This window comes from Eurytemora carolleeae, unplaced genomic scaffold, assembly GCF_000591075.1.
Source record: "Eurytemora carolleeae unplaced genomic scaffold, Eaff_2.0 scaffold23, whole genome shotgun sequence".
In the NCBI taxonomy this organism is placed as follows: Eukaryota; Metazoa; Arthropoda; class Copepoda; order Calanoida; family Temoridae; genus Eurytemora; species Eurytemora carolleeae.
Window position 1 is genome coordinate 527038 of NW_019396045.1, and position 21551 is coordinate 548588.

Sequence of the window (21551 nt, forward strand, 5' to 3'; positions counted from 1 at the left end):
TTCTTAATTAGATTTTCTATCTAGACTTTATTAACGTTCGTTTTTGATTACTTTAAGCTGTTTAGGAAAATACTCCGGAAGCTTTTCGATGTTGATAAAAGGTTTGAAGCAGCTTTATGGTTGTTACAAAGCTGCACACAGGTAGATTTAAGACTTCTCTGGTTTATGGAAAGCTACTCTGGTTGATTTAAAGCTGCTCTTGTGTATCAAACAGCCCGAGTGAATTCATAGCAGCCATCTGGTCTAGATTTGGAGCAGCTTTTTATATTTCTGATCTACTTGATCTACTTGTGTTTCTTGTTGAAAGCGTTCCTGCCCTCTCTGCTCACCTTCTCATAGGTCTCGGGGAACGCTTCCTTGCACAGGGGGAGACGGTTACGAACCTAAATTAAGATACGTTTAGGAACATGACTGGTTTCTTTCTTCTTAATTTATCGACGGAGACTTAAAAAAGGAATTGAGACTTGTCCACAATTACACTGATTTTCTAATCCCTATATCCTTTCAACCCAATATCGGAGACCTTAGTTTAAAAAAAAAAAAATCTGTTCGATAAAATATCTAATTTTTGTGTACACCATCAGGTTGCAAAGATATAGGCATTCGAAAATTTGAGTTTGTGGCAATTTCTTTGAAAATTTAAAAAACATGTTTCCCAATGATTTTTCACTTTCCACCAAAGAGTCAAAGATCTCACCATTTGGGAAAATAAATGATAAAATTTAGATTAAACTACCCTAAAAGATAAAAATAAATGATAAAATTTAGATTAAACTACCCTAAAAGATAAAAATAAATGATAAAATTTAGATTAAACTACCCTAAAAGATAAAAATAAATGATAAAATTTAGATTAAACTACCCTAAAAGACAAAAATAAATGATAAAATTAGGGGGTAGATTTAAAAATCCTGAAGATACAAAAATAAAAAATAAATTTTTAAATCTTCTTACAGAATCGTAGAGACCACGTGGGAACATCTCACAGAACTCGGCGTAGGACATCAAGGTTTCAGCATACAAAGCCTAAATTATGCAATTTGAAAATTTATGTAAAATAAATATTAGATTTTAATCGGATTGCCAAAATGTGCAACCTCAAAACTTTTCTATTTTACACCCAAGAGCAAATAGGGGACTTTCATTGTTGAGAAATGAAATTAGAATAAAAGCATACAATATTTCAGAATAAAATTAAATGGTGTGAACTAAAAGTGTTCCGACTATTACAAATTACTTTTGCTTCTAACCGTTATCCAATAAATGATAGCGTTGTTCAACCTACAAAGTAACAATTACCCATTCTTCACTATTTATTTGTAACTTTTCCAAGATTACCCATTTTTCACTATTTTTTAGTAGTTTTTCCAAGATTACCCATTTTTCACTATTTTTTAGTACCTTTTCCAAGATTACCCATTTCTCACTATTTTTTTGTAATTTTTCCAAGATTACCCATTTTTCACTATTTTTTAGTAGCTTTTCCAAGATTACCCATTTTTCACTATTTTTTAGTAGTTTTTCCAAGATTACCCATTTCTCACTATTTTTAGTGATTTTTCCAAGATTACCCATTTTTCACTATTTTTAGTAATTTTTCCAAGTTACTTTGCTTGTAACATTTTAAGTGCAGGTGGTTGAATTTTATATTACCATCATGGCTGCGCAGGTTAAAATGATCAATTGTCAGAGATTACTGACAATTTATTTCAAATGGTTGCATTATCACTTTATTTACCTGGTAACCTTCATTTTCCAAAGTCCATTTCTCGAACATTTTCAAAGTCTTGTCACGGCCCTGAAAAATAGATGATAGAGAAACTATCATTAAGATAAAATAATTTGTAGTGTTGTGGGAAGGGGGGGGATTATAAACTCAGAATTAAGGCAGGAAGGAATTAGATCTATGCCTGAAATGAAGACAGGAAGGTTAGATCTAAACCTGGAATGAAGGCAGGAAGGTTAGCTCTATACCTGAAATGAAGGAAGGAAGGTTAGATCTATACCTGGAATGAATGCAGGAAGGTTAGATCTATACCTGGAATGAATGAAGGAAGGTTATATCTATACCTGGAATGAAGGCAGGAAGGTTAGATCTATACTTGGAATGAAGGCAGGAAGGTTAGATCTATACCTGGAATGATGACAGGAAGGTTAGAACTATACCTGGAATAAAGTCAGGAAGGTTAGATCTATACCTGGAATGAAGTTAGGAAGGTTAGATCTATACCTGGAATGAAGACAGGAAGGTTAGATCTATTCCTGGAATGAAGGCAGGAAGGTTAGATCTATACCTGGAATGAAGGCAGGAAGGTTAGATCTATACCTGGAATGAAGTCAGGAAGATTAGATCTGTACCTGGAATGAAGGCAGGAAGGTTAGATCTATACCTGGAATGAATGAAGGAAGGTTAGATCTATACCTGGAATGAAGGAAGGAAGGTTAGATCTATACCTGGAATGAAGGCAGGAAGGTGAGCCCGTATACTCCGAAGTCCAAGTACATGACATCCTTTCCAGCCCTTGGCTTAAGGCTCTCGGGTTGCTAAAAAAATACAAAAACTTTATTTTTCAGTTTTTTTATAATATATCATATTTCTATTTTTGAGCTATCATCAAATAACTACATTTGTTCGACTCGACGGTTTTAAATACTCTAGATGTGCATATACATTGTTATACTTAATTAAAAATTCATATTGAATAATGATATCAACTAGTTACCCAATCGTGCCAGAGTTTGCAGGGTACCATCCAGATCGGCCACACATCCACAATATCACGACTAAAAAATATAAAATTTTATTTTTAGAATTTAAATCCTTGTTACCAAGTTTCAAAATGTTGGTAAATTTTTTTACTTTTGCTCCCACAAAACATTTTTTTGAGATTACGAAGGAATTTAGTTTTTGCAACAAACTAGAATTTTCTAATCACAATATCTTTCCAACCTTATGGTGTAAACCTTTGATATTTCAAACTCAGATTTTTTGATCTAAGAGAATTTATAGTTTGAAATATCCCAAGTCTACGACATTTGTTTGCAAAGATTAAGCAATTATAAAAGTTAAGTTTGTGGCCTGAAATATCTCCTTTATCTTTGTTTATCATAATTTCGTGATTTATTGTTCAAATGATAATCAGACATTTTTAATATATTTCTCTTATCTTTTAAAATTTACCTAAGTTCCAGTGCACCCTTCACATTTTTGATTGGAATAATGAAATCTTGAAGAATAACATTATCCTCGAAATCCTTGTCAACAAACTTTTCCTAAAACAAATAACTTGCTAAAAATCCAATAAAAGGGAGTGTTTACAAAAAAACAAAAGTGGATTAAAAATGAAAAGTAATTAAATTTGAAAACGTTCGTAAAAATTAAATTCTATAGAATTGTGTCTTTAAATTTCTAATCCCTACATCTTTGCAACTCAAAGTCTAAGTTTGAAATATCAAAGGTTGTGTTAAGATGTAATAAAGATTGGATAATTTGAGTTTTTTATAATGGAAAACTAAATTTTTCTAAAGTTGTCTTGCCAAATGTGAAGGGTCTAAAGACAATTTTCTAATTTTACGATTTTAATGGATCCCATTTATATATATTCGTACATAAATCATATTAACTTTATACCTTGAGAAACTGCATCAGCTGATGATTAAAGGGAAGGATCCATCCCAGCAGAAACCTGCGCAAAAGCCAGTAATGAGTTAACCAGAAAGCAGGCTTGTTGTGTCGCTGTAAAAAAGTTTTTTTTTAAATTTAATTAAACTATGAAATATATATACTCGTATATTTTAATCTCTGCACCCTGACGTCGTGGCCCTATTATAGTTCATGAATTATGCAACAACAAAAAATTTAAAGTTTAAAAAATTACTGGTTTACACCTTAAGAATGTAAAAATGTATATGTATTCAAGATTAAGCATTTGGGGCGAGTAATCAGTTTCTTTATAACTGTACGGTTGGAACTTGGAACCCAGCCTTGACTGAAACATATTTTTTCTCTATAAAAATCTTAATCTCTTAAGATATAATTTTTAAATCTAACTATCAACATGCTTTTGCTTTTCCAAGTTTTCATATCAAAATGTGAGGCAAATCGGTCCAGGGAATTATAAGTTATAATGAACAAACAAACAAATAAATAGACAGAAAAACAGAGATTAATTCTAATATATATATACCTGATGGAAATGTAGAGTAGGAACATATTCAACAGTCTCTCCCTGAAATAAATATTTTTTTATTTGAAGAAATGAGACCCTGAAATATTTTTATAAACGATATATATATATACATTAGCGTTTTAGAAATGAGGTTCAAAAAGTTTTGATTTTATGACAGAGAGATTTAAAAAAAAGAAAATTGTTTAGCAAGTTTTGATTTGATGACAGCGAGATTTAAAAAAAAGAGAATTGTGTCTAGCAAGTTTTGATTTTATGACAGGAAGATTTTAAAAGAAAGAGAATTGTGTTTAGCAAGTTTTGATTTAAAAAAAAAGAGAATTGTGTTTGGAAAGGTTTGATTTTATGACAGGGAGATTTAAAAAAAGAGAATTAAGTTTAGCAAGTTTTGATTTTATGACAGGGAGATTTTAAATAAGAGAATTGTGTTTAGCAAGTTTTGATTTTGTGACAGGGAGATTTAAAAAAAAAGAGAATTGTGTTTTTCAAGTTTTGATTTTATGACAGGGAGATTTAAAAAAAGAGAATTAAGTTTAGCAAGTTTTGATTTTATGACAGGGAGATTTAAAAAAAAGAGAATTGTGATCAGCAAGGTTTGATTTTATGACAGGGAGATTTTAAAAAAAAAGAGAATTGTGTTTAGCAAGTTTTGATTTTACGACAGGGAGATTTAAAAAAATAAAAAATGAGAAAAGGGACAAACAATTTAAAATCTAATGATACGGGGGGGGGACTCATAAAACTGTGATATAGGAAGACGACATTGAAGTAATCTTATAAGTACTTAATGATTTATAAAGCAAATAGCAGTAGTTTGAAAATAGATTTGACAAGTGAAACAGGTCTGTGTTATATACTTGCTGTGTTTCATGTTTATTGAAATATTTAGAATCATAACTTGAGTTTTCTTTTTCCACAGTTTTATTTCCCCACTTTATAGTTCATTTCTTCATTCTACCTTGTCAAGGAATGTTTTAACGTATCTGTAGAACCAGGGTTTATACCATAGTCCCATCCTGTTGATCTTGTCCTTCTCCACCTTGTCCTCGGTCACGAACTCCCCGGTCATGATGACCGCGGTGTTCTCCGTGAACATAATTCCTTCAACGGAATCATTTCCAGATTCTAGATACATTCAAAATTAATTTTTAAAATATATGATAAAAAATTAAAGACCATGTAAGTAGTGATGGCAAATAGGTTTTTTTAAAAAATATATTTTAAAGCTTTTAGATTTTAGAAAGTTTGCTTTTATTAAACTGTGCCAACATTTTTAACTTAACAAAAATAATATGGATTGCATATTTTCTCTTTGGGTTAAAATTGGGTACTGTAAGGAAATTTTGAATAAACAATTTTGACATTTTTTAAGCTTCTCAGATGTTAATGGAGCCTTTAAAGATTACAAAAACCATAAAAGTTTTTAAACGAACCAAATAAGGATTAAAACAAGATTTTGGGCTAAATTAAAATTCTACCTTTTTCTACAAGTTTTAACGATTTTCTCATCTATTCTAAAAGTTTCAGCTCCTTATATTTTTATCTAATAAACTTCTTTCTATCTGCTTGATTACTCATTCTATGACAATTGTTTGATTAAGAGATGAGCAATTTAATTCGTGACTAAATGCAAACTGCTTAAACCTTTCTTGTTGATTTTTCCACCATAAACATGAAACAATGGGAATAAAGGTAAACTGTAGACTTACTTCTATTTGCTTCTCTGTCCAGCACTTCTGTAGCATCCTCCACGGTGTATGTTGGTCTATAGGTTAGCTTGAGGTAGGGTATATAGGGGGTCAACTTCAGGGTCACTCTGGTCAAGAATCCCAGAGTTCCGTAGCTAAACGGAACAGAGTGATACAGATCAGCGTTCTCCTTCAGGTTGGCAATGGTGACCTCTCCATTGGCTGTGACCAGCTCATACTCTAGGCAGATATGCTGGAACAGACCATGGATGTGACTGGTGGATTCGATCCCGCCTCCCATCACTAGTCCTCCTATAGTAAGGAAGTCTAGCTCCGGTACAATAGGAAGAGTGACTCCGTTCTGTACTAGGAGTCGGTTTAGGAATCCAATAGTACACATTGGTTCAACATGTACAACCATCTTCTTGGTATCTATCTCCAGCACGTTACGGAGATCAATGCGAACTCTAGAATAAATCCAAAATAAGAGAAAAATTTTTTTTTATAATTTTAGATTTAACTTACTTGTACATCTTGTCCTTGTATCCTAGTACTTGTTGTGATACACTCATCCAGCTTGGTCTAGCAGTACACATCTTTCTTCCATTCCCTTCAGTTCTCCATCTTATAACTTGATCCTGTACCGACTTCACACGTTCTTCATGGCTCTTACCCCAGAACCTGCTGATATACATAGTAGGAGTAGGAGTAGGAGTAGGAGTAGGAGTAGGAGTATAAGTAAGAGTAGGAGTAGGAGAAGGAGTAGAAATAGTAGTAGGAGTAGGAGTAGGAGTATAAGTAAGAGTAGGAGTAGGAGAAGGAGTAGAAATAGTAGTAGGAGTAGGAGTAGGAGTATAGGAGAAATTAGGAATAGAAAAATGACAAAAAGGAGAAAGGAGTAGGAGCTGAGGACAAATAGGAATAGGATTAAATGATAAAGGTAATTATGAAGATATTATGTGGTAAAAGTCATAATAAAGTTTATACCTGGCATAGTATCCTATGATGATAGACCAGTACTGTATTTGATCCCAGATAAACGAGATGGGGAGCAGGATTGGGCAAACCCACTTAGCCCAATCTATTTCCATTTTCTCACCAATCTAAAACTATGTTTACATTTTATAGAAAACTACTAAATGCTTCTGATGAGAGGACTATCTAAAAAAATATAAAATGATTTTTATTGAAAATTTTTATTAATTTTGGTTCCTCGGATGTTACCAGTTCAAGTGTCAAATTCAAACTTAAACTTTTAAATTCTTATACACTGATCCAGGACTATAATAGGACTAAACCATTCTTATACACTGATCCAGGACTATAATAGGACTAACCCATTTTTATACAAGATGACCTTGTTTAAGGTTATTCTAACTAAATTTATTTTGTTGGAAGGCGTGACACTTTGCGTGACACTTTAAGAAATAATTATCATATCATAGAGCAACTGATCCAGATAAAGTCCCGGAAAGGAATTGAGTCTTTGCCACAAACTCTGATTTTATAATCCTTATATCTTAAGAATCCAATGTCATAAATGGGAGATATTTCAAACGGAGGGGGAATTATAACCATAGATGGTTTAAAACCTGTAAGGGGGAAGGTCTAGAAAGGGTGGTGTTGCCATGCCGGAAGGCTTAAACCTCAAAAGAGAAATTTCACAAAAAATGAATAGAAAATTTTAAGATGGAGAAGATTGTTGAAAAGTATAAGAGTTAGGAAAATACAAAATATTAAACTCTTTATCAATTTTTAACTAATTTGAGAAATAGATATTGTTTTTAAACCCTCCTGTGCAACAGTGTAGACTGTAGACTATGTCCTGCGGGGGGGGGGGAGACAGGTTTAAATTTCTAGGCAAACGCTGGGTCCATGGTTCCAAAGATTTGAATGAACAAAAAAATATTTTGAACTGATCCATATGTTTTTAATATTAAAAACACGCTTTTCAGCACATCTTTAAGATCACGATCAAACTGATATATTTTGCCAAAATGGCGGCAATGTGAATTAATCTTAGAGATATTTACTTTAAGTTGGCAATTTTTTTCTTTTATACTTCACAAAAAAATCTCTATAAATTCTGTAAAAGTTGTAATGTCAAACTAATAAATATAAAAGTTTCTAGGATATTTTTGCGTAAGAGGCCCCTCATATTTTAATGGTTTCCAGTATTTTTGCATCCTCTACAGTCTGCAATTCAGTTGCCCTATAGTGAAATCAAGAAATTTTACGTTTATACTACATTCATGAAACTCACAAAAATGAATTAATGAAATTAGACGAACCCAAAGATAATTATTTTATAATTTAAACAATTCAACGTTGAAATAAATATGTGTATTAAAATAAACATCTTTTAATGAATTTGGTTGATTATACAATAATACCCTTAATTAGCTCTTTATTCGAATTAATAATAAATTCCGCCTTTAAATTGCTATACGTAACTGTTACATTTTCCAAAATGTGTGGGTGCCTTAGATATTTTTAAACATATTTCTGTTTATTGTTATTATCGATTTTCTCACAATATTGATCTTTGTGTAAATATTGATTGTTTATTTATGTTTTATGTTTTATTAACTATTTCATTTACCTGCCGTCCTTTAATAGGAAAGCTGTGACGTCACTGCAATCCTGGTTCATATATTCAGTTCATTCTTATACACAGGACTATAATAGGACCAATACATTCTTATACACATGACTATAATAGGACCAATCCATTCTTAAACGCAGGACTATAATAGGACCAATCCATTCTTATACATAGGACTATAATAGGACCAATCCATTCTTATGCACAAGAAAATATAATACGACCAAACCATTCTTATACACAAGGACTATGTCACTATAATAGGACCATTCCATTCTTGTACACTGATACAGGACTTTAATAGGACCAATCAATTCTTATACACAGGGACTATGTCACTATAATAGGACCAATCCATTCTTGTGCACTGATACAGAACTTTAATAGGACTAATCCATTCTTATACACAGGACTATAATAGAACCAATTAATTCTTACACACAGGACTATAATAGGACCAATCCATTCTTATACACAGGACTATAATAGGACCAATCCATTCTTATACAGAGGACCATAATAGGACCAATCCATTCTTATACACACGACTATAATAAGACCAATCCATTCTTATACACAGGACTATAATAGGACCAATCCATTCTTATACAGAGGACTATAATAGGACCAATCCATTCTTATACACAGGACTATGATAGGACCAATCCATTCTTATACACAGGATTATAATAGTACCAATCCATTCTTATACAGAGGACTATAATAGGACCAATCCGTTCTTATACACTGATGCAGGACTATAATAGGAAAAAACCATTCTTTTACACAAATACAGGACTATAATGGGACTAAACCATTCTTATACACTGATACAGGACTATAATAGGACTTATTCATTCTTATGGACTGATACAGGACTATAATAGGACTAAACCATTCTTATACACTAATACAGGACTATAATAGGACTAATGAATTCTTATACGCTAATACAAGACTAGTTTAGGACCAATCCATTTGTATACACAGATACAGATATGTAATAGGACCAATCCATTCTTATACACAGGACTTTAATAGGACTAATCCATTCTTATACACAGAACTATAATAGGACCAATCCGTTCTAATACACAACTACAGGACTATTATATCTGTTATATTATAGGACGAACTCCTGATGATGCCAAAGTTATTGAGAAGAAAATTATATGATTCTAGAACTAGAGAGTAGGTTGGGATTTGTTTAAAAACGATCTAAAGGACTCTTATAGGACTAAACCATTAATATACACTGATACAGGACTATAATAGGACCAAACCATTCTTATGCACTGATCCAGGACTATAATAGGACTAAACCATTCTTATGCACTGATCCAGGACTATAATAGGACAGCTTAGAATAGTTTCTGGAGAAAGGTTGAGTGTGAAAAGAACCTGGAGAAGGTATAAGATTTAATCAAACCTTGAGATGGTTCGGGTCTTACTAGAACCTGGAGTAGGTTTTGATCTTAAAAGAACTTGGAGACGAATTGGGTCTAAATAGAACCTTTAGAAAGGTTGGGTTTAAATAGAACATAAAGTAGGGTTGGGTAAGAATAGAACCTTGAGAAGGATTGAGTCATAATAGAACCTGGAGAAAGATTGGGTGTAACTAGAACCTGGAGAAAGATTGGGTGTAACTAGAACCTGGAGAAAGATTAGGTGTAAATAGAACCTGGAGAAAGGTTTAATATTAATAGAACCTGGAGAAGGTTTTTATCTCACAATAATCCAGAGAAGGGTTGGGACTAAATATAACCGGTGATGTGGATCTAAAGTTTAAATACGCGTAAGGACTGGAGATAGTTGGATTTATAATATTTTTATTCTGACTTTTACAGAGAAACTGAAGGAACTGAAGCGTAGTAATTGCCGTGAACTAATGGAGATAGATAGATAGAGAAAAAGACAACAATGGCGAATGATGCATTTGAGCGAGCAGGGATGTATTTTGATGATTTGAACAGGATCAGAGTTCTAGATGATGAAACATCATCTCAGGTTGACAAATTAATTAATTCTTGGGGGAACAAATTTGAAAAAAGTACAAATTTTTCTTTTCTTTTGCAGTCCTGTAACTTTAACACGACCAACTACGCTTTATTTTTCATAAAAGGGACTGAGATCGTAATTTTAAGTGACCCCAGACGAGACAAATGACAAAATCCGATTCACGAAAGTACCTTTTAAACCATTATATGATCAAAAATGTGGAAGATATAGTCGCTTTTCTAGGTTTAAAAGGGTTTACTTGCGATAATTTCTATAAGTTTTCCTGCACTAGAGATGCACAAGTCACTTTGACAGAGAAACTAAGCACCATTGTCTCAGTAGAAGTAAATATTTCCATTTACTAATTTAAGGATTCATAACTCTAATTGGATGATGAGATAGATGTTACCTCCTTACAATTTCTATTGGTTTAAAATAGACTACAAATACATGACTGAACCCTGATTGGATCAGGCGCTAATGGACCCGGCATACAGGGGTGTAAGATTCAAAATAATCAGCTTTCAAAATTTTAAACTTTAATGTCTAATTCATACTTGATAAGACAAAGGTTTCAGAGGTACCGTTGTGAATCGGGCATTTTCATCTTTGCATGGAGGGTCACTTGAAATTACGCCTACAGTCCCTTTAATTCCTGGCAGTTGATTTATTGATAGAGCTGACAAAATTTAATCATTAGTTGCTGACAAACATTCATCATTGATTCCAGACAACCATAATTCATTGATTGCTGACAAATATTTATAATTGATTGCTAACAAACATGTATCATTGATTGTTGATAAAAAATAAATTGCTGACAATGAATTTGATATTGATTACTTTAATGTTTACTTTGTTAACTTTTTAATTTATTTTTATCAATTATTGATAGCTGACAATTCATATATTTCTATCTCCAGGCTGCAGAATTAAAGGATTGCTGTCAAGAGTTCCTGGGAGATATTGAAGATTTTCAGAAGATTGCTGACAGCTTTATATCTATCTTTGATACTGTTTCACAGGTTAATCAGATAATAATAATGCTAATGCTAATAATGATAATAATAATAATAATAATACAAATAATAATTATAATAATAATGATTATAATAATAGCTATAATAATGAACTTAATAATGATGATAATGATAATAACAATAATAATAACAATAATAACAACAATATTAATAACAATAATAATGATATTAATCACTGTATATAGGAAGTAGAAAGAGAGAAGATTAAATCTATTGGAGGAAGAAATCTTTTAAAATCCTACGCTAAGCAACGAGAAGCTCAGCAGGAACAGTTGAGGGCTTTAATTGGTAAGAAAATGACAAGCCCTTTTTATATTCAATTTGGTCTGAGTTTTTCCTGTAAAAAAATACAGTTTTCTAGTTCATGTTGATATATTTAGAGTTTGAGTCATGAAAATTGAGTCACATTTGACTGTTTATTCTTGGTAATTTTGGTGGTTGTCACTTTTCTTTGTTGGATTATATTATAAAAGAACAGTTTGCATTTGTGATTTTGTGTTTATGAGTTATATTGTAATTTTATGAGATTCTTTAAAGGAGATTTTTGTTTATAACTTCTTTTTGTTTATGAGCCTTGCTAATTCATTTGATTTCCTGTGTTTAAAACAGGTCTTGTGTTTATGCCTGAAATTTAGCTTATAATTGATCTTGTGTTTATGCCTGATCTTTAGCCTATATTTGTTCTTGTGTTTATGTTTGATCTTTAGCTTATAATTGATCTTGTGTTTATGTTTGATCTTTAGCTTATAATTGATCTTGTGTTTATGTTTGATCTTTTGCTTATAATTGATCTTGTGTTTATGCCTGATCTTTTGCTTATAATTGATCTTGTGTTTATGTCTGAACTTTGGCTTATAATTGATCTTGTGTTTATGTCTGAACTTTGGCTTATAATTGATCTTGTGTTTATGCCTGAACTTTGGCTTATAATTGATCTTGTGAAAATATCTGCTCCTGTATTTTGACTGGCTGTGTACTTGTGAGTGAATTGTAATAATTGTGTTCTGAGCTGGACAATGTTGTGTTTGATTCTCAGCCATAATTCCAATCGCTTGATCTCGATCTTCTGTTGGCAATTTTGATTTAAAGATCTTTCATAAAATTATACTATTCCATGCATATCTTAGTTTTAGCTACGAGCAAAGCTCTATTCAACCCTCGAGATTAAATTAATCTGCAGATTAACAAAAGATCGATATCAATCATTGATGTCGATATCCACAATACAATAGTTTCCATCTTTTGTATAAGTAAGCACCCGCTTTAAATAATATTGTTTTTATGGTTGATTTTGAGATTGGTTGATCTTGTGATTGGTTGATCTTGTGAATGGTTGATTTTGAGATTGGTTGATCTTGTGAATGGTTGATGTTGAGATTGGTTGATCTTGTGATTGATTGATCTTGTGATTGGTTGATCTTGTGATTGGTTGATCTTGTGAATGGTTGATCTTGTGAATGGTTGATCTTGTGAATGGTTGATCTTGAGAGTGATTGATCTTGTGAATGGTTGATCTTGTGAATGGTTGATCTTGTGAGTGATTGATCTTGTGAATGGTTGATCTGAATGGTTGATCTTGTGAATGGTTGATCTTGTGATTGGTTGATCTTGTGATTGGTTGATCTTGTGATTGGTTGATCTTGTGAATGGTTGATCTTGTGATTGGTTGATCTTGTGAATGGTTGATCTTGTAATTGGTTGATCTTGTGAATGGTTGATCTTGTGAATGGTTGATCTTGTGATTGATTGATCTTGTGAATAGTTGATCTTTTGATTTGTTGATCTTGTGATTGATTGATCTTGTGATTGGTTGAACTTGTGAATGGTTGATCTTGTGATTGGTTGATCTTGTGATTGATTGATCTTGTGATTAATTGATTGATTAATGGATGCTCTGTTAAGTTGAAAAGAAGAGTGAACTGGATCGATTAACAGCTCAATATACTGCTCTTAGTAAATTAGAAGCTGAGCAACAAGATTTCATGGATCAATTCATTCTCCAGAAATAGACAATCAAAATAAAGAAAAAAGTGAGAACGGATAAGTGAAAAAAAAAAAAAAATATGTCATTTTTGTTATAAATTTTTTCAAAACTTTAAAGTTTGAAAATACACGATAAAAAAAACATTTTAAAATGTTAAAAACTGTGAAATATTGAAAAATAGGTCAAGACGTATATAAAAGTACAAAAGTCACGTGTACATTTACAGTGTAAGATTAAAGTGTAAAGTGTACAATTCAAATTGTACAGTTTAAAAGTAAACAAGAGTAAACAAGATGAAGATTGATGAATCAAACTACTCGGTTCACAAAAGGATTGAGGTAAAATATTTTTCTTTTTCTTTTTTTGAAGGAACAAAACATTCTTTACAAGTTTCAGAGTTCTATACACTATATAGCTTTGCGACTTTAATAGGTGAAATTTTGATAATTCAAACTTTTTGTGTTTATATACATTTAAAATATCAAAGGTTTACGACATAAGGCTTCAAATATAAAGCAAAAATAAGAATTTGCGAGTATTAATTTCCTTTTCTTGATTTAAGTGGTACTTGAAACCCCTATTTTAAGTATTGAACTTTTCAAATTAAAAATTTACCAATTCGGAGTATTGATGTAAATGCATTAGTAAATCTTTAAGAACTGCAGTAGTCCTTTCATTAAATTTGTTTTATGCTTTCATTTCATACAAGATGCCCCAGTATACGAGGGATTTATGAAACGTCTTTGACTTCCGATAGTGAAAAAAAAGTCTTTTTAAAAGTGTTTTTTTATTATCTTTCTGGCTATATATATATTTTAGGAATTCAACCAATTTTGATTGTATTAAATTGAAACAGAAAAATTTTTTAAATTCTTCATCAAGTTTTAACGATGTCAACTTTTTTGAGTAGATTACTAAATTAACTGTATTGAAAAAAATGCCTTGCCAACCTAAGACGATTTCACATTTCCATGTTTATTTGAACACTCTGTACTAGTATCTAAATTATCATTATTTTTTTACCATTATTTTTTATTTTTATTGCCAAAATAACTGTATTCAAAATAATTACCGTGCAAAATAAAAATTGGAACATCCTAGCTAGCTGTTCTATAGTATCTGAATTCTCATTACTTTTTACCAAAATTTTTAATTTTTTTAATATTTAGGCTGAATTAGGAAAATTGATCAAAGAGAGCGGGCGCGCAGATAAACCAAGAATTACGCAGAAATTAAAAGTAATTAATAATATATATTTTATATTATTTTATTTATTTTATTTATATATTTTATATTATTTTTATATCAATTAAAGGGACTTTATATAGCAATATGTTAGTTGTATACACTATATCAATTAAAGGGGATAAAAATTTATTTTTTAGACTGATATTAATCAAAAGTGATTATTACTAATTAATTAAATAATCAAAGGTTATAATAACTATGTATAACGCTATGTCTATTATTTTGGTTCGCAGTGCTAAAAAGTTTTTGAGCAGAGAAGGGTCAAGTCACCTTAGATTATAAAAATAAAATCCAAATCTAGAAAAATTTGTTTTCCAGGATGTTCGAGTTGCCTGGGAGGTTTACAGCAGATCTGAGACCCAGAGAAGAGAGAAAGAAGATAATCTACGCAGGTTCAGACAACCGTCTTTAGTCTACAGACTACAGACAACAGTCTTCAGTCTACAGACTATAGACTACAGACTACAGTCTACAGACTACAGACTACAGACTACAGACTACAGACTACAGACTACAGTCTACTGACTACAGACTACAGTCTACAGACTACAGACTACAGACTACTGGCTACAGACTCCAGACTATAACTACAGACCACAACTACAGACTACAGACTACAGACTACAGACTACAGACTGCAGTCCACAGACTACAAACTACAGACTACCGGCTAAACACTATACAGACTACAGACAGAACACACAAGACGCAAGACACAAGACTACAGATTAAAGACTACGGACTAAAAGTGAAAGTTTCAAAGTTTGCAAAAAAAATATTGTTCCTTAGGGAGGTGGACCGGGTGGATAAAATGGCGGCTCAGGTTGCTATAGAAACAGAGAGATTAAGAAAACTAAAGGTAGAAAAGATATCAAATGAAATCTAAGCTAGGCATTTATATGTTGTATACCCATAATCCCCATCGCTTAATTTTGATATCCACAGTGGCTGTTCGTTTTCAGCGCTGCATTAAGTTTAAATTAAACTAAAGATACTAAAATAGGCAAAAGTAAGATATAAGCTGTTAAACAAACCTAACATTCTATTCCATATTTCGAAATACTTTTCGCAAAATAAATTAGACTTATTAAGTTAAACGCCAGAATAATACAGAATATTAAAAATAAAAATTTGAATTTAGGATCTCCACTCGCACAACTTTTGCGCAATTTTTTCAAAAGAAAGCGAAAAATGTTGCTTTCGTTGCCCTACATTTTTGCGTGAAAAAATAGCACTTTGCGTAATAATTCGCAAACTTGCGTTATTCTGTTTCGCGCAATTTTCATGGAATTATTCTCATTTAAAGGTTGATGAAAGGTGTAAACTGTATACATTTGTTATCAATGAGATTGCACTTTTTGGAATATAATTAAAATGCTTTAAAAGGGAACTGATTACTCTACTTGCCTAAAACTCTACTTTGCAACATGGTTCATGATGGCATATTAATTTTTGTCCCTCACTTTAAAGTTTTTGTAACTAAAAGTAACCAATTTAGAGTAGTATAATCATAATTTTGTTTGTATGTACATTTTTTTAATAAAACTTTAGTAATTTGATTCTGTGCTGAAACTTGACTGAAACTCTCAATTTTGCTAATTTGCTCACAAACAAACTTACGTTTTGTGCAATACTTCCGGTTTTGCGCAAATCATTCAAAAGAAACAACGCAAATTTTATGCAAAAAATATGGTCATTTTATGAAACCCTAGTCGGATTTAAAGAATGATAAAGTTGCATCAGTACTTTAAAATGTGTCATATTTGAATTTTAAGACATTTATTCAGTCTCTTAATCTTTTAATAATTAAGGATGAAGCAATGAATGTTGTAAAGAATCTTGATCTACGAAATGCTCCTGAATATGATGAGTTTTGCCATCCCCCGGTCTATGATTGGGGTCAGCATCCTGGGGACCTAGGCAGACTTTATCAAGGTCTTGAGATAGAAGATGTGGGAGAAATGAGGTTAACAGATCTTATTGAGAACTTCAAAACAAGGTTATTATTTTAAACAAATCACAGTATACTTAGAACCATCGTAATTAAAGCAATCAGAGATTGAAACTAACTTTTGTATGAGATATTAAATTTGAAGTGATTAACTTATTAATCTAAAAATAAGCTGACTTAAAGTTATCCTATCATTGGCCAATCGGAGATTTCCAAAAGAATGTTGGTTAATCCATTGGACCATTAAGACACGGATTTGAGCTTTATCAGGGGATTATTAGTTCAAAAGTACTGACCTTTTACTGATTGTTTTTTGGTTTGTTAGTAAACCAGCCGGAGTGCTCGGCGTTGCCCGTTGAATTTTAAAAACACTTAGAAAATAGATGACAAATTTTGAAGAAAAAATGTCGAATTTAAATTTGAAAAAAATATTTGTGAAAAAATCTATCTTTAAAAAAAATCAAATTATTTTAGCCTATGTTACTCCCAGGGTATCCATGGGTTCCCAAAAAAAATTCAGCCAATTTAGTTTAGCCGTTTGGCCAGCTATAGCTAACAAATATATATATATATATATATATCTTAGCGAAGAGCTTTATCATATAGAATGATGAAAAATGTTTACTTTCAGAAAATCAAGTTATGGGTTGGGTTTCCCTTTAGACCTGCCGTATCCTCCACAACCTTATTCAACCCATCCTTTAGATCATCGTATAACAAGACCAGGATCAACCGGACAAAGACGACCTCGGTCAAGACCTCCCCGGTCACAGTCTCAGGAGGATGGTAAAGACAATAGGGGCAGATTTGAGATTTCAGAGAGAAGGCAAAACTATGGAAATCAAGATATTCATGAGAATTATGGACGAAGAGAAAGATTTAATGATCCACAAGATAGCACAGAAGAAGATGATCAGTCACATCAGTATAATTATTATCAAGGATATAGAAGAAGAAACTATGTAAAAGATCATGATAAGAGGAAGAAAGAAGAAAGAAGAAATGATTATGAAATATATACTAAGAGAGGAAATAATAAAAAACATGAAGAATATGATCATGAATATAGGAAAATGTATAAAAATAGAAAAGAAGATGCATATTTACAAGCTGAATCGGATCAAGATAGGAGAACTCACTCAAATGAAATCCTAAAACCAAACATGGATTCAAAATATTGGATCAGGGATTCCAGGGGGAGGGAGAGGGGGAGAAGAGAAGAAAGACGGTATAAAGAAGATTGGAGGAAAGATAGAAGATCGGGAGAAGACTGGCAGACAGCTAGAAGATTGGAAGAAGATAGTGATAGTCAACTTAACTTCTTAGGAACGCATCTACCTAAATCGTACATATACAAGTTAAGATAACGAAACTTAAATTTTTGTGTTCTCAATTATTTGATTTGGTAAATCATTTTTAAATCAACTTTGGAACCTTTATAATTCCTATTACACTGCACTATCTATAGCTTTTATACCTGTATTTCCTGTATTTTGAATTTAACTAATGCCCTTCAAATTATAGCTTTAAAATTGTCCCTTGCCAGTTATAAAAAAGGTTCTCACATTAAGATTAAGAGTCTATTTGTTGAAATCTTAAATTGAAAATCATTCAAAATAAGGCTGACCAGTGACCAGTTACCACTTTTTGTTGATTAGATGTGCGTCTAGAGGAAGGAGATAATACAAGCAATGATGCTGGGGACATCTCTTCTGCAGATGAACATGATCATGATAAACCTGGAAAACTCAGAAGAAAAGGAAAAAGTCCTAAACGTCCAAAAGCTGACGCTGAAAGTAAAAACATAAAAACTGTAATAAACATCAAAGAAAATATAGAGTTGCCATCCATAAAACCTGATGAACCCAAAGAAACAATTATACAAAATGCTGATGAAAAAATGATTGAACCTGAACAAGCAGCAGAAGGAGAATTCGCTAGCACAAATGATCCACCTGAGCAAAACAAAGAAGAAAACAGGGACATTATTGAAATTGCAGAAGAGACAAAACAAGAGGTTCCACCTGCTAAGGAATCAGGATCAACTGAACCAGATCTATGTTTAGGTAAATCATACATTTTTGGGAGGAAAATCATCAAAACTTATATATATATATATATATATTTAGGCTCTGAAAATGTTGATGACAAACTGTACTCCCCTGAAAGTGATTCTACGGCTGAACCTGAACCTGAACCTGAACCTGAACCTGAACCTAAACCTGAACTTAGTACAGTCCCAGGTTTAGAAAGTAAGAAGAACTCTGTTGATCGTGAAAGAAAAACTGGTTCTGTGGCCATGGCAGATGCATACAAGGTATTTACAATAAATAAGAGACAGGTTTGATGACCAATTATACTACATTTGAATTTGCTTGATTGTTAAATTGAAATTTGAAAAGCAGGATTTGAATTCATTAATATAAGTGTTTAAACTTCTTCTTCTCTTAGCAAATGCTAATGGGCGGCTTCAAGCGCCCAGAAACCCAACCTGCGGTGGAAGACGACTCAAGTTCAGATGATATAGAGGCAGAACTTGCAGCATATGCGCGTCCCGCAGCTAGAAAACCGCCATTGAAGAATATGAAGGTATTTGAAATATGTTGTTTGTATTCTTTGGTTCTTTTCGAATTCTTCATCATATTTTTGAATTGTTTGGATTGGGTTTTCAGAACTCAATCGATGCACTTTTTTGGTTTATATTTCACACCCTCCATTTTGTTTTCCTAGTTTGGTTTGGTTTATATTTTGCAACCTCCATTTTGTTTTCCTAGTTTGGTTTGGATGACGATGAACAAAACTTTAACGCAGAATCTTCAAATTCTGAAGAATCAAAGAAGAAAAATTCTGGAGCCCAACCTACAGCTGAGGAGGTTCAGTTCTCCGGTCTAGGGATGGGACTGGTGGGTTCCTTTGCTGGAGTAGGTGGTGGAAACTTCCCCGGAGTAGGAGGAGGATCCAGGCATCCAGTTCCAGTAGCTCTCTCTCAGGGTATTAGTAAAGGTTTGTAGATTTATCAAATAAAAATAATTTAAGATGGATTGTTCACCAACTTTCTAAACAAATTTTGTGATCAGTTTTCAAATTTTAGGAATAGTTGGTGGAAAATTGGGTCACCCAGCAGCTCAGAGAGCAGCTAATCTAGCGATGAGCTCCTCAAAGATAGTCCTCAACTCAGACTCAGACGGGTTGGGACCCGACCAAGGACTCTCAGGGAAACCTGATCTAAAGGATGGAAATATATCAGGGCCAGAGAAAGATGAAGATGATGACTTCTGGAACTAAAGTTTTCGAATATGTAGCATGAATAAATTTGATTTGTTTAACATGGAAGTTTGAATTCAGAATCAGAGAAAGCTTTATAGACAGGACATTTCATGGAGAGAACATTTCATAGACAGGACATTTTATAGACAGGATACTTCATAGAGAGGACATTTCATAGACAGGACATTTTATAGACAGGATACTTCATAGACAGGAAATTTCATAGACAGGACATTTAAAGACAGGATACTTCATAGACAGGACATTTCATAGACAGGACATTTTATAGACAGGAAATTTTATAGACAGGACATTTTATAGACAGAACATTTCATAGACAGAACATTTCATAAACAGGACATTTTATAGACAGGAAATTTTATAGACAGGACATTTCATAGACAGGACATTTCATAGACAGGACATTTTATAGACAGGAAATTTTACATACAGGAGAGAAATAACAGAATAAAACCTAGATAATTGCAACATAAGTAAGAACTAGAAAACTCTGAAATAGGAAGACTACTTATAGACTTCAGTTATGACTATAAATATTAAAATGAACATGAGAATCAACAAGTGTGTAGTTTCAACAGGTACATTTCACTTAATATGTGATTTTATAAGTTACTAGTTAAAGAATTTCCTTTGAAACAACCTAAACATTTAATCAATTATTTATCTTATTTTGTCTTTCTATTCCAAAGTTTTCTGGTTCTCACTGTAAGACAAATAAACTGATAACTCGCCACAAACTCTAATTTTCTCTTTGGTTCTTTTTAAACAATCGGTTTTAATTTCTAAAAATAAAAGTTCAATTTTATATGTTTAAAACATCAAAATTGTCCAACATCTGAGTCTAAAACTAAAGAATGCGCGAATTTTAAGTTCGAGGTTAAAAGTTCTATAAAATAATGAATAGCTACTTAAATATTAAACTTTCTCAATTTTAAATTTTAAGGGTAATCAGCTGTTTTTTAAATTTTAATTATTTACGTGAAGGAAAACAAAACATATTTCCAGTTATAACCGTATTTTGGGTTTACGTGCAAACATTAATTAATCTAAAACGTTAAATTTATTAAATCAAGGTTTTTAATTTTAAATATATCGTAATTAGTTGAACGCCGCTTACTGCTGAATGATGATAGACAAATAGGGATTGCGGGATTTCAAGATTTTAACCCTGTGTTTAAATTTTAACTCGTCGATTTCGGCAAGTTAAATATCTAACCACAAGGTTAAATATTTAACCTCACGGTTAAAGTTCAGGTTTAAATTAAGTCAGAAGTGGCATTTAACCATGAACTTAAAATTTAAGTCAAAACTTTTCGTTCTTTAGTTTTAGACTCAGGTTGCAACTTGCAAGAATGTAAGAATTGAAAAATAGTTTGAAAAAGAAAATACACGAACTTCTCTGTTCTGTCTGGAAAGACATATACAGACTCTGCAGATAGAGAGATAAAGATTAATTATCCTAGAATTTAATTAGAACTCTAAGAAAACTCCAACCCGTCCAGAATAAACAATAAAGTTTTATTCTATATTTTCTTGTAAAAAGTTCCAAAAAGAGGATAGGA

General features: G+C 32.1%; 4 protein-coding genes across 7 annotated transcripts; 2 read left to right on the top strand and 2 right to left on the bottom strand.

Annotated features, from left to right (window-relative positions):
- Nucleotides 1-40: 40 nt before the first annotated feature.
- LOC111701862 (delta(24)-sterol reductase-like) lies at nt 41-3690 on the bottom strand. Its single transcript, XM_023473327.1, has 7 exons — nt 3632-3690; nt 3182-3273; nt 2724-2784; nt 2455-2544; nt 1739-1798; nt 955-1026; nt 41-383 (listed from the first exon to the last, which is right to left on the bottom strand). The coding sequence occupies exons 1-7, from the start codon at nt 3644-3646 to the stop codon at nt 285-287; spliced, it is 489 nt and encodes a 162-aa protein (XP_023329095.1). The 5' UTR covers nt 3647-3690; the 3' UTR covers nt 41-284.
- LOC111702287 (delta(24)-sterol reductase-like) lies at nt 3646-9090 on the bottom strand. Its single transcript, XM_023473933.1, has 8 exons — nt 8478-9090; nt 6863-6984; nt 6401-6556; nt 5897-6342; nt 5146-5312; nt 4188-4229; nt 3687-3736; nt 3646-3649 (listed from the first exon to the last, which is right to left on the bottom strand). Exons 2-8 carry the CDS (start codon nt 6964-6966, stop codon nt 3646-3648), a joined length of 969 nt encoding a protein of 322 aa, XP_023329701.1. The 5' UTR covers nt 6967-6984; nt 8478-9090.
- A 33-nt stretch (nt 9091-9123) lies between these two features.
- Nucleotides 9124-13606, top strand: LOC111701900 (intraflagellar transport protein 20 homolog). Of its 3 annotated transcripts, none has more exons than XM_023473394.1 (5): nt 9124-9675; nt 10328-10487; nt 11402-11503; nt 11704-11806; nt 13421-13606. In XM_023473394.1, the coding sequence occupies exons 2-5, from the start codon at nt 10401-10403 to the stop codon at nt 13525-13527; spliced, it is 399 nt and encodes a 132-aa protein (XP_023329162.1). In that variant the 5' UTR covers nt 9124-9675; nt 10328-10400; the 3' UTR covers nt 13528-13606. The 3 variants fall into 3 exon arrangements, with proteins under 3 accessions (XP_023329162.1, XP_023329163.1, XP_023329155.1); XM_023473395.1 differs by having other exon boundaries at nt 9124-9671; XM_023473387.1 differs by lacking the exon at nt 9124-9675 and having other exon boundaries at nt 9846-10487.
- Nucleotides 13606-20027, top strand: LOC111701817 (glutamic acid-rich protein-like). 2 transcript variants are annotated; one of them, XM_023473260.1, is made up of 11 exons: nt 13606-13840; nt 14672-14740; nt 15069-15142; nt 15540-15609; nt 16562-16749; nt 17333-18027; nt 18372-18767; nt 18831-19018; nt 19153-19290; nt 19476-19704; nt 19793-20027. In XM_023473260.1, the coding sequence occupies exons 1-11, from the start codon at nt 13796-13798 to the stop codon at nt 19984-19986; spliced, it is 2286 nt and encodes a 761-aa protein (XP_023329028.1). In that variant the 5' UTR covers nt 13606-13795; the 3' UTR covers nt 19987-20027. The 2 variants fall into 2 exon arrangements, with proteins under 2 accessions (XP_023329028.1, XP_023329036.1); XM_023473268.1 differs by having other exon boundaries at nt 19779-19870.
- Nucleotides 20028-21551: the final 1524 nt, after the last annotated feature.